The following is a 12,620-nucleotide window of genomic DNA, read 5'->3' as shown; positions in this document are numbered from 1 at the left end:
CTATACTATAACCTTTTTAAACTTTTTTCGACATGCTTTACTATGTTTTTTCCCCCGACATACTATATTATGACTTATTTAGGACATTTTTGTCGAGATACCATAATATGACTTTTGTAAAACTTTTTTCTTCATTCTGTCCTATGACTTTTTTTACTTTTTTGACATGCTATACTACGACCTTAATATGACTTTTTGACACGCTATACTTTGACTTTTTTTAATCAGTTTTTCCGACATAAGATAAGATAAGATAAGATAATCCTTTATTAGTCCCGCAGCGGGGAAATTTGCAATACTGTACATACTATACAAATACTTTTTTGACATGCTTTACTAGGATTTATTTCCACATGCCATATTATGACTTTTAAAACTTTTTTCTACATGCTGTGCTATGACCTTTTTCATCTCTTTTTCAGACATACTATACTATGGAATACTAAAGTATGACGTTTAGTGAGACATACTATTACATAACTTTTTTTCAACATACTTTGCTATGACTTTTTTAGACATACTATAATATGATATTTTATGACTTTTTTGAACATTCTACACTATGAATCAAGTAGTTCAGTATCCCTCCAGAAGCCAAATACACTGGAGTGAAACTTTGCTTGGGCTGACTATTTATTTCCTTGAGATGTGTAAGCCACTCCCCCTGGCACTTAACAGGGCAATTGACCTATTGAAACTAAACCACACCTCTCAAAACAGCTTCTGATTACACAAACAGAAACAGCAAAAACAGCAAAAACACTAACACTTAAGCAGCCTTGGTACAGCTAAGAGCAACTTATAAAAGCAAGAACAATATACTTAGTCTATTCTAGCAGAATCAAGTAGTTCAGTATCCCTCCAGAAGCCAAATACACTGCTCATTATTTTTTTTGACATGCTATGCTATGACTTTTTTTTATACCTTTCTGTGATATATTAGACAGTGATCTTTAAAATATTTTTTCTGACATTTAATACAGAAACATTTTGATTTTCATTTTGTTCAACTGTATCAAGCTGCATTTCACATTGTATTTTGTATTACCAAAAAAAACCACAACCTAGCTGGTAATGCCAAAAAAATCCAACCTCAGGTCTTCATCACAGAGAAGATTCTGTCTTAGTTGGTAATATGTTCCTATTCAACCCAGATGACATCCATTGATGCTGATATTCTACAATTGTGTGACAAATAAAAGCTTGTCTTAACATGTTAGCGGACTGATAATAATACCCTTATAAAAAAATGATATACAGTACCAGTCAAAAGTTTGGACACACCTTCTCATTCAATGGTTTTAATTTATTTTTATTTTTATTTTTTTCTACATTGTAGATTAATATTGAAGACATCCAAACTATGAAGGAACACATATCGAATTATGTGGTATGTTAATGTTCAACAAACCAGAATATGTTTTATATTTTAGATTCTTCAAAGTAGTTGAAAGAGAAGGTGTGTCCAAACTTTTGACTGGTACTGTATGCAGTAGAATGTGAGTATTTTTAAAGAAATGACTGACAGCGCATAAAAAGCAGTGAAATTATAATCCTGAGAAACAACCTACTATCCAACCAGGATTTTGATTCTGACATGCAGTAAACCTCAATACGCGCTTTGATAATCAATGAGGAAACTAGGAAGGTGCACTCAGCAGAGTTAAGATCTATGCAGGTTTGTCTGAAACGACCACTGCTGGTTTGTGTGATTGAATTAATATAACCAGTGCTGTGGAGCATTGTCAGAGTTCATTCAAACTCAAAAGCAAGCAGCGATGTAACATTATACAAGCAATGGGCTCGAAGTCGCCGTGTTATACACTTCATACAATCATTATAAAAAGGTAAACTCACCAACCTGACTGGCAGCACCGCTAACAGCTGATTTACTCAGGATCCAATCAGTTACATGGGGCCAGTAAAGAGTGGTCAGTGAGGAGTAAGCGGGCAGTCCTCAGCAGGCTGTGAGGCATCGGAACCACGAGAGGTCCTTGAGCATGCAGCCATACCTGGCAACCCAAAATATTGTGCGGTCACAATAAAGTGTTTGCATCATTCGGGACAATTAGATTGCTGGGTCAACAAACAGCCAAATAAGTAAGCTTAAATTAGCTGTCAGCCAGCTAGCAAGGCAGCCCTCATGTGTTTGTGTGCCCGTTCGACCGTTGACTCACCTGATAATTTTAAAGAAACTCCTGTTCGTTCTGTAGTTTTCCTACAGCCTCTCTCCTTGTACGTCCTATCTTCCATATTGTCTTTATAAGGCAGGTTCATAAGAGGGAGAAGTTCCTGTTTAGTTACAGACACAATCAATTATTTCCCCCAAATTAAAATCTTTCATGAATGTGATGCATGAAGGCACGGTGGTGTGTTAGTTTAAAATAACATGTAAAAAATAACAGCAAGTCAACAGTGCCATTGTCGTTTACAAAGTGACATCATTATTCCAACATGATCTCACTATGAATTTTTGTACATTACGCAACAAAAATAATTTGTTTTTCATGTGTAAATTTCCTGCATGATATAAGTTAAAACACTAGATTTCCTCCTGCATAATATTACCTGCAGAATATTACTTACTCTTTGTGTTGTGTTGCCCCATACTCCACTTCTTAACCTCCCTACTCTGTTTTGGATTGAATGTAAATGTCACCCTTTTATAAGTGTTATCCCAATGCTGTTGCCACTGTTGATGTACCTTCCGCCACACTGCCTTTCCCCTCTGACTTTGTACATGTGTTTTGGTATCTTATTCAATAATAAATTCTCAATGGTACAAATTCAATCTGTGGATCCCCAGCTCATGTTGCCTTCCTGTTGATGTCTAACAAGTGAACCTTTCAAACTCATCGAACATGCAGTCCCTAAAACACAGACATATTTGTTCAAACACACAGGCCAGCAGTTTTGAGAAAGAAAGCAAAGTATTGTACTTCTACACAAATATTCACCATGGAAATCCTGAGGTTTTATCAAAACAACACGTCAGTGTATTTTGCTCACAGTGTAGCAGAGCAAAGAGGTCATGCATCAGGGTATATAATATGAGCTTTCCCTGGGTAATACAAACATCCTGCTGTTACAGTAGAAACTCTTTAAGTAGACTACTCCTACAGACACATTTCATCATTTGAAATTGTAACATTACTTAACCCAATGCTTAACTCAAAACATTTCAAAAGGCCAATTTGCAAACAAAAAAACCAGAATGAGAGCAATTATTATTTCCTTTTAGGAATTAATAACTGTTTGTTATTTACGCAACAGTCGCCTTAATCTCACATCCAAGAAACCTATTATTTACTGTATCAAAAGCAATTCTCTTTACTGTCAAAAGCCTGAAAGAAATGTTTTTATTCAAGAAGGGAACATGTAGTGCCAGTGAGTGAAGAGGTGGGTGCTAGGGCACTCAAATGAAATGCCAGGACGTTAGTGCCCAACGGGGGTCATTCATTTGGGCTGGAATTTGGGCTGAACAAAAGCCAGACTGACCCCGACCAAACACCCACTCAGAAAGAACAGAAAGCTGTCCAAAGTCATCTTCTGGTTGGCTAAGCTGCCCGCTCTCACCCTCTAAAAAAAAATTGAAAGGACAATCAAATTCATGTAGTAGACTCATCAGATTCAGTTTGTTTCTTTTTCCCTACCTTATTGCCAACATCTTCTAAGCTACCTGTCCTCCATTGATCCATCCTCTATCCATTCTTTCCTCCCTCCGTCCTCACTTTCTTCCCCCACCCTCCTTTGGTTCAAAAACTGGACCCTTGGCTTGGCTCCCTGCAGTCACATGACACAGACTCAGTGTGCATGCATAGTCTACACAAAGAAACATCAGAAGGCCACTGTGTTGTTACACCTCTGGACAGAGTAACCCTGGGCTCACTTTCTGCTGCACTCGTGTAACCTCTCACCAGAACTGTTTTTGCACCACCTTTCCCACGAGCAGGTAGGTGGTATCTTATTTAATTTAGAATGATGGATAGAGGTGATTAACATTTTTAATGAAGTCTACACAGTGTATTGTGTTTTGTGTTAGGCTGTATATTCGTTAAAGGAGGAACTTTGTCACATGGAAAATGGTCTTGTTGAAAGTTTTAGAAAAAATCAACTCTGTCAGGTTTTCCACTGCAGTTTTTTAAGCTTGTCTTTAGCAACTGTCCTTATCTAATAAAACTATACGTAATTATAATGTAAGCTGTATTTATTTTTGATGCTACTTAAACATTCTATGATGCAAAATTAACTAAATTTGACACTCAAAGGCAGTTTTATGTTATTATATTACTATCATGTAATTTGTTTTTCATTGGTATAAAAGTAAATGTGTAAGTGCAATATAAAATAGAGGTAAAATAATCTCATTGTTAATACATTAGTCACTATTTTCAACTCATACTGTATAGGTTATATAAAAACAAATCTTGGAATCAACTATAAAACCTTTTAATGTGCAGTGCTCCTTTACATTCTGCTATATAATATGGAGTCTTTTACATTATCAGCATTATCCAGGCAGCTCTCAATCCTGATATTTGTAGCTGACTACTTTTATTGTCTGAAAACCGTATTATCACAAATGAATGGGTGTGTGTCCCTTTTTTTAAGAATATTTATAGATTTCTGCTGTCTCCTAAATTATAATAAATATTTTAAAACAATAATCAAAAGTTGACATTATGATGGTGCTAGATCACCAACGTTGAAAGGAGGGTTGAACCAAATTTTGTGGTAAATCATCTAAAAGTTGTCAAGACTTTTTTTACTAGAAACCAAATTCTCTAAAGGAAAGTTAAGCCCACAGGACTCATCCTCTGGGCACCATGATTGTATGTACCAAATTTCAACCATCCAATATTTTTGGAGTATCCTCCAGGCTGGACTCCTCACTTACATACTTGCTATTAATGAAAGCATCCTGGCTTGCTGCGATAACAGGAGGCTCATCAGCAGCAGTCAGGGTAGCCGGTGGACAGAGGAGACAGCCGGTGTGACCCCAGCAGTCATTTCACTGAGCTGCCGGTAGGATAGATATAGTGAAGCAGCTGGTCGGAGAAGGCAAACAGAAGCCCTGCAGAACCTTTGAAACCACCTTCTTTATGTTGATGATTGTGAAACTAGAGATGCAACACACCCTGAACAAAATATCGGCTGTCACAGTGAGGAGCCAATAGAGGCTAAGCAGGCCATAAGAAAACAACTGAGGCAGGGACAGAGGATTAGAGGGAAATTAAGTGTATTATGTATAATATCTCGTACATGTGTTAAAACCAAAAGCCGGTTCACTCTTTTCACTCACACTGCAGACTGTTTGTTTAAAGGAGGGCAGGGCAGGGGTACATGCCAAGTCTCTTAAATTGCCTCCTCGATTCCCTCACTTGCGTCGTTTCCTGGAAACCAGGCGAGGAGAGAGGAAAGAGGAAATGTGTTTTAAGAGACATGGGACGTCCTTTCCTCTGAAGCGTCACGTGAAGCAACATCTGTTTCTGATCTGATCTGTTTCTGATCAGCTGTCAGTCTGCTTTAACAGCTGGAGAGACTTTTGATTTTATGTCTGCACACATGATCACTGTACCAATATTAATAATGAAACAAAGTAATCATCACTGTACTAATATTAATAATGAAACAAAGTCATCATCACTGTACTAATATTAATAATGAAACAAAGTAATCATCACTGTAGTAATATTAATAATGAAACAAAGTCATCATCACTGTAGTAATATTAATAATGAAACAAAGTAATCATCACTGTACTAATATTAATAATGAAACAAATTCATCATCACTGTAGTAATATTAATAATGAAACAAAGTCATCATCACTGTACCAATATTAATAATGAAACAAAGTAATCATCACTGTACCAATATTAATAATGAAACAAAGTAATCATCACGTACCAATATTAATAATGAAACAAAGTAATCATCACTGTACCAATATTAATAATGAAACAAAGTAATCATCACTGTACTAATATTAATAATGAAACAAAGTAATCATCACTGTACTAATATTAATAATGAAACAAAGTAATCATCACTGTACTAATATTAATAATGAAACAAAGTAATCATCACTGTACTAATATTAATAATGAAACAAAGTAATCATCACTGTACCAATATTAATAATGAAACAAAGTAATCATCACTGTACTAATATTAATAATGAAACAAAGTCATCATCACTGTACTAATATTAATAATGAAACAAAGTCATCATCACTGTAGTAATATTAATAATGAAACAAAGTCATCATCACTGTAGTAATATTAATAATGAAACAAAGTCATCATCACTGTACTAATATTAATAATGAAACAAAGTCATCATCACTGTACTAATATTAATAATGAAACAAAGTCATCATCACTGTACTAATATTAATAATGAAACAAAGTCATCATCACTGTACTAATATTAATAATGAAACAAAGTAATCATCACTGTACTAATATTAATAATGAAACAAAGTCATCATCACTGTACTAATATTAATAATGAAACAAAGTAATCATCACTGTACTAATATTAATAATGAAACAAAGTAATCATCACTGTAGTAATATTAATAATGAAACAAAGTCATCATCACTGTAGTAATATTAATAATGAAACAAAGTCATCATCACTGTACTAATATTAATAATGAAACAAAGTCATCATCACTGTACTAATATTAATATCCTGAAAGAAACAAAGTAATCATCACTTCCTGAAACAAAGTCATCATCACTGTAGATAAAATGAAACAAAGTCACTCTAATATTAAATGACTGTAATGAAACAAAGTAAATAATAATAATGTACAAAGTCATCATCACTGTAGTAATATTAATAATGAAACAAAGTCATCATCACTGTAGTAATATTAATAATGAAACAAAGTAATCATCACTGTACTAATATTAATAATGAAACAAATAAGAGACTTGGTATGCACCCAAGGTCGTATGGGGTTGGGGGAGGGAAAAGCAAAAGGAGGAGCTATTCTCATTGAGGCCTCCCCCGTGACTCTCCTTCCTCCTATCGCTGATCCCCAAGGCCCACACAGAGCACATGGCTGCACGAGTTTGAAACCGGCCTCCAATAGCAGGATAGAAGTGTCATATCCGGACATGCGCGCCTGTGCAGCCCCTCCCGCCAAGTGCAGCACAGACACGGAAGTAGAGTAATCCTGTGTTTGTTTGGAGGAGAAAAGGGGTGGTGGGAATGCATACATACAAGCACACACACATACTTGCGGCTGATGTAACAGAAACAAAGCTGTGATCACAATGGAGTGACCGTTTTTTTGAAAGGAAAGACGGAAGAGGAGAGCTGTCTGGTTATGTTCTGACGGAGGTAAGATAGGATCATCTGACGCCAACTGTGGAAGGTGACTGTATGACGGAAGTAAGGGTTATGGGATTTCCTGGTTATCCTAGAACAACCAGGCTTAACTCTTCTTCCATATGTATAAAAGGATGAAAGGGAACCAGGATGATTGTACAGTTGTAGATATTAGATTTAGCGTAGTCAGCACAGTTAGCAATACTGATTATAAATGATGCAATGATGACTGATTTTATTTGTTGGTTGACACTTTTTTTGTTTCAGTTACAGAATAACTATATGTCAATGCGTCGGTACAGTATAAATGAGTTTATTATTTGTTTATGGTTTTAGTTAGAGCAAGTCCTTTACAGTGACAGTGTTGATGTGGTTTTATGCACAGCTTCACAATAATGTTCATTTAATATATCTGTCTATGTCACAGCCACATGGGGCTTTTATTTGGGAGCAGTGTGTGAAAGGTCAGCCCATGAGACAGGTATGGAGTAAGAGACAGAGTTAGGGGAGACTGGGAAGGTCAATCCCAGCCACATGGGGACATGGTTTTGTATTAATAATAATAATTAAGCCTTTATTAGTCCCACAATGGGGAAATTATTTCTCTGCATTTAACCCATCCCGGAGGAGCAGTGGGCTGCAATGAAGCGCCCGGGGACTCAAGGACACCTCGGCATGTGGCCGGTAGTGGGATTTGAACCACCAACCTTGTGGTTACGGGACAAGCGCTCTACCTCGTGTGCCACAGCCGCCCCATTCAGTGACATGTATGGGATATTCAGCTATGCTTATTCACTGAAGCTGTATTTTTTTTTTATAAATCAATATATCTTTATATTTTTGCTATAGTGTAGTTAGCAAACACCCTTATTAAGACAGTTTTCTTCTTTTTTAGCGATGCTAGCTTTTGAGCTTTAGTGATGCAATGTTGAATTAGGTCCAGACTGAAATGTGGATTTCTGGGAAACTTGGTACACACATTCATGTCACTCTCACAATGTATCCAACTCCTCCAGTGCTAACATTATGTCAGAATTTTTATTTGATTGGTTTGTGTCTAAATACCTACAAAACTATATTGACATTCCCATCAGCCTCAGGGTAACTTTGCATTTGGTGCTGATATGCAAATATTAGCGTGCTTGTTTTTATGCGAAACTGTTAGATGCAAAACATTACTTAAATAATCACCAGCGTATAAAAAAATGTAATTGAAAGCATGTTAGAAAGCTAACATTAGCTAAAAGCACTGCTGTAGGCTACAGACTCACAGAGGTGTCTACAGCTAGCATGGCTGTATATTATTTTGGTATTGTATATGACCCACACACATTACAACAATCTTAAACAACTCCAAAATTCCCTTTTGAAGCCAAGTTATTACACTTGAGTGGACACTACTTCAGCTAGATTTCTTGCCAATTGCTTTTTTCATCAAATGTGACTTAAGGCCTAAACACTCAAGAGCACTTTGGAAAAAGTATTCCTTCAAAGTATTCTATTTCTTCAGGGTATACCATCTCTACTAAACAATAAGTGTACATTTTGTAATACTTTGAAAGCTCATATTCCATTTTTTTAATAAACTATCAGCGTCAATTATACAGTTCAATTTAAAAACATGCAATTTTTTCTAGATTTTGGTGAAGTTAATAACACTATCCTATCTTGCATCTTTATTTCAGATTGTGTACATCTACATTTCCTGATTGACCACATTCCTGCCTCCATCATGTCGCTGCTGACTCACGTTCTGGCGTGCCTGTTTGGTATGGGCTCCTGGGTAGCCATCAACGGGATGTGGGTGGAGCTTCCCCTGGTCGTACCGCAGATCCCAGAGGGCTGGTATCTGCCATCATACCTCACAGTCATCATCCAGATGGCCAACATAGGTCCTCTCTTCATCACTCTGATGCACCGCTTCCGCCCCGGGATGCTCAATGAGCGGCTGATCATCTACTCCATTGTAGGGTTGGGGATTGTTGCTACATTCCTGCTGGCCTTCTTCTGGAGGCACACAGTGACGATAGGGGCCTCTTTGCACAGTGTACCCCTGCTGGTGTTGAGCTTCCTGCTCTCTGTGGTGGACTGCACCTCCTCTGTTACATTTCTGCCTTTCATGATGCAGCTGCGTCCCCAGTACCTCACCACGTACTTCACAGGTGAAGGCCTCAGCGGTCTGGTGCCTGCACTGGTGGCTCTGATTCAAGGTGTTGGTGTGGTCCACTGTCAGAATGCCACTTTGGCTGATAACGCTACTATTGCTAGTGGAGAGCTACTAGCTGTCTACCAGCCAGCTAAGTTCTCTGCCCAGGTCTTCTTTGTGTTCCTCAGTGCCATGATGGTTGTGTGCCTTATAGCCTTCATCCTACTCAACCATCACCCAGCTGTGGCTCGAGAGAGAAAGAACGACCTGTACTTCAGTGGTGATCTGGCCCCTGGGAAGAGAGACGAAGGTCTGTCTCTGCACGCCCATACACCAGAGCAGAAGCCTATGATCAGCCCACTGGAAGCCGGCAGGAGGGAGCCCAGGAGCTCCTTTGGGAGGGGGACATACAGCAATCTGGAGGTGGGGTTCATCTTTCTTGTACTGGCTTGGGTCAATGCTCTGACCAACGCAGTGCTGCCCTCAGTCCAGTCCTACTCCTGTCTGCCCTACGGGAACAAGGCCTACCATCTAGCTACCACCATGGCAGCTGTTGCCAACCCAGTGGCCTGCTTCATCGCCATGTTTGTGCCGATTAGGTACGTATGATTACTGTAACCATCTCTTTACATTTTAAAGATTTTCGGTCTCCTCCAAAAACATAAAGATAAAAACTCCTACAGATAACTTGAAATAAAAAAAAAATCTGTATAAAAGTACTGAAATCATTGACACTCTTACATCAGTGTGTTTCATGAAGCAGTTCAGTGTAACAAAAAATGCTCAGAAAATGCATCACTTTTTGTTTCCAGGTCTCTCCTCTTAATGGGTTTCTTGGTCATGGTTGGGACTGGGTTTGGAGCCTACATCATGGCCATGGCTGCTCTTAGTCCCTGCCCCCTGCTGGTCCACAGTGACTCTGGAACTGCTGTCATAGTAAGACTCTTTCTTTTAATGAATTTGAACATAAATATGTTTTATTTAGACTATGAAAAACCCCACTTAATAGCACTAAGTATTGAACCTCATGTTCTCTCTTGTAATTGGTACACCCCATAAAAGAATGAGAAGTGCAATCTGCCTTACATAGTCACGCTTATGTTCAGTGTTGTGTGATTGGCAGGTTTTGAAATCAAGTTGTCAACTCTCCCTCTGACCTGATTAAGACAAAACTGTCAACCCATGTTTGTGCAAACTTTATGAACACTCATTCATTTTTACCATGGAAAGCATTCAGCGTCACATGCGTGTTGATTCATGTGTACATTAGCTGCTGCTCTTGTATTAGACTGTCAGTCCCTTGCTAGCCATTAGTTTTGTTAGTGTTATAAAACTTGAAGAAACAACATGCTGCTTTGTAGCTGCTATAAAAAGTCAACGGGCTCACTCACTCTTTCAAAATAAAGGGTTATAATGAAGAAAGAGAAGCTTAAAAATACCTGAGGAAAAAAAATGGCAAGTAAGCCGGGTAGGTCTAAGACAGCTGAAAAGAGGAAGAAAGGGCGAGGTGTACTGTGAAGCAAGAGGTGCTTGCAACTGCGAGAAGAACATCAGAAAAAAAAGTTTGAGATCCCAAGAGCTCAGAAGCCCAACCGAAGAACTCTTCGGTTGGGCTTCTGACCAGACAAATCCAAATTCTTCCCTATGGATGTATCATATTATCAGTTTCTCCATTGTTCATATATTCTATACTATACCATCCTATAATATATGTAGCTCTTTAAACAGAGTTCCACTTCACTTAACAGGAAATAGAGAAAAAAATAAACAATGCTAAAATAATGAGTAAAATGCAAGAAGTTCTGGAACTAAAAAACAATTAGTTGGTGTAGCGGTATTCATAATCCGATAACTGCAGCCAGCAGTTCCCTTTATTAACTGGCAGCCATGCGTTTAGAGAGGAGGAGCTCGCTGGTAAACAGATTCAGGTTTTGATAGGAGGGAAATCATCCTGTCACAACCTGTTCTTGATGGAAACCCATTGAAAGCCACTGAGTTGGACACCAGGACACTTTGCATATTATATTTCTATCTGAATAACCAGGACTGGGTGTCAGATGATAGTTATACTTATCAGTGATCTTTTTCTGTGATGCAGGTGCTGGTCTGGGTCCTGTTTGTCCTCTCCCTGTCCTACGTGAAAGTCATCATTGGGGTCATTCTGAGGGACGAAGGCCACAGTGCCCTCGTGTGGTGTGGAGCAGTAGTGCAGTTGGGCTCCATGATTGGTGCCTTGTCCATGTTCCCGTTAGTCAGTGTATATGGACTCTTCAGGTCAGGTGATGCTTGCAACACCAAGTGTCCTATGTAGTGAATAAATATGTTTAAGTTAAACACAGTTTTCAGTAAAAAACTGTATAATGATGCGCTTATTGTAGATGCACTGAACCCATGCAGTCGTGAGCTTTACATATAGGTATTGTTACGGTCCTGAGCTGTTTACCTACAACAGTATCACTCCCTGATGTTCTTTAACTGATATGCTCTTATCAGAGTCAGATGGTTTATGTTTTCTACAGATATCTGTATGTATTGACGAACGGAGCTCAGCACAAAGATGAAATGACTTCAACATTATTAATGTGTCAGATCACACAAGACCACTTTGTTGTTGAGCATTTTGAAATTCCTTCTCTGGTCAGAGGTTGAAGCCAGTTTACTTGAAGATAATACGATGTGAAGGTATAATTGATTGATGTTGCTTTTCTAAGAACATATGGTACTTTTGGCTTTAAAATGCTAATCTGACAGATTTGTACTTGTTTTGGGTGTACATGGTTGTACATTCTAACTTGCTTTGTATATGTTACTTGTGTGGAGAAACTGTTCAACAATACCAAATAAAACATGGTTGCCTAAATAATGCATTATACTGCAAATTCCTCATAATTATTCCCCTTATCCTCCATCAGCTGGGGCAGATGGTTTATTGCCATGGGTACAAGGGCAAAAAGTACAGTACCAGAGCGGGGTCAATAGTAGATAGGGGGACACAAATATCATCAATGTGTCTTGAATTTATTCTGTTGTGTGTTTTGGTTAAAAGGACATTACAGAGAAAGACGATTTTTGATTACAAAGGGTGCATATTGGACTTGGAATGATCTCTAACTGCATCTCTGACTTGAT

General features: G+C 38.1%; 1 protein-coding gene across 2 annotated transcripts; it reads left to right on the top strand.

The window, feature by feature from the left end:
- The first annotated feature begins 7,176 nt into the window (after nucleotides 1-7,176).
- LOC129109799 (riboflavin transporter 2-like) lies at nucleotides 7,177-12,344 on the top strand. Of its 2 annotated transcripts, none has more exons than XM_054621937.1 (4): nucleotides 7,177-7,357; nucleotides 9,031-10,090; nucleotides 10,304-10,427; nucleotides 11,590-12,344. In XM_054621937.1, the coding sequence occupies exons 2-4, from the start codon at nucleotides 9,078-9,080 to the stop codon at nucleotides 11,800-11,802; spliced, it is 1,350 nt and encodes a 449-aa protein (XP_054477912.1). In that variant the 5' UTR covers nucleotides 7,177-7,357; nucleotides 9,031-9,077; the 3' UTR covers nucleotides 11,803-12,344. The 2 variants fall into 2 exon arrangements, with proteins under 2 accessions (XP_054477912.1, XP_054477913.1); XM_054621938.1 differs by having other exon boundaries at nucleotides 7,347-7,391.
- The last annotated feature ends 276 nt before the right edge of the window (nucleotides 12,345-12,620 follow it).

Source organism: Anoplopoma fimbria, chromosome 20 (assembly GCF_027596085.1).
Source record: "Anoplopoma fimbria isolate UVic2021 breed Golden Eagle Sablefish chromosome 20, Afim_UVic_2022, whole genome shotgun sequence".
In the NCBI taxonomy this organism is placed as follows: Eukaryota; Metazoa; Chordata; class Actinopteri; order Perciformes; family Anoplopomatidae; genus Anoplopoma; species Anoplopoma fimbria.
This window is presented reverse-complemented; position numbering and strand designations above follow the sequence as displayed.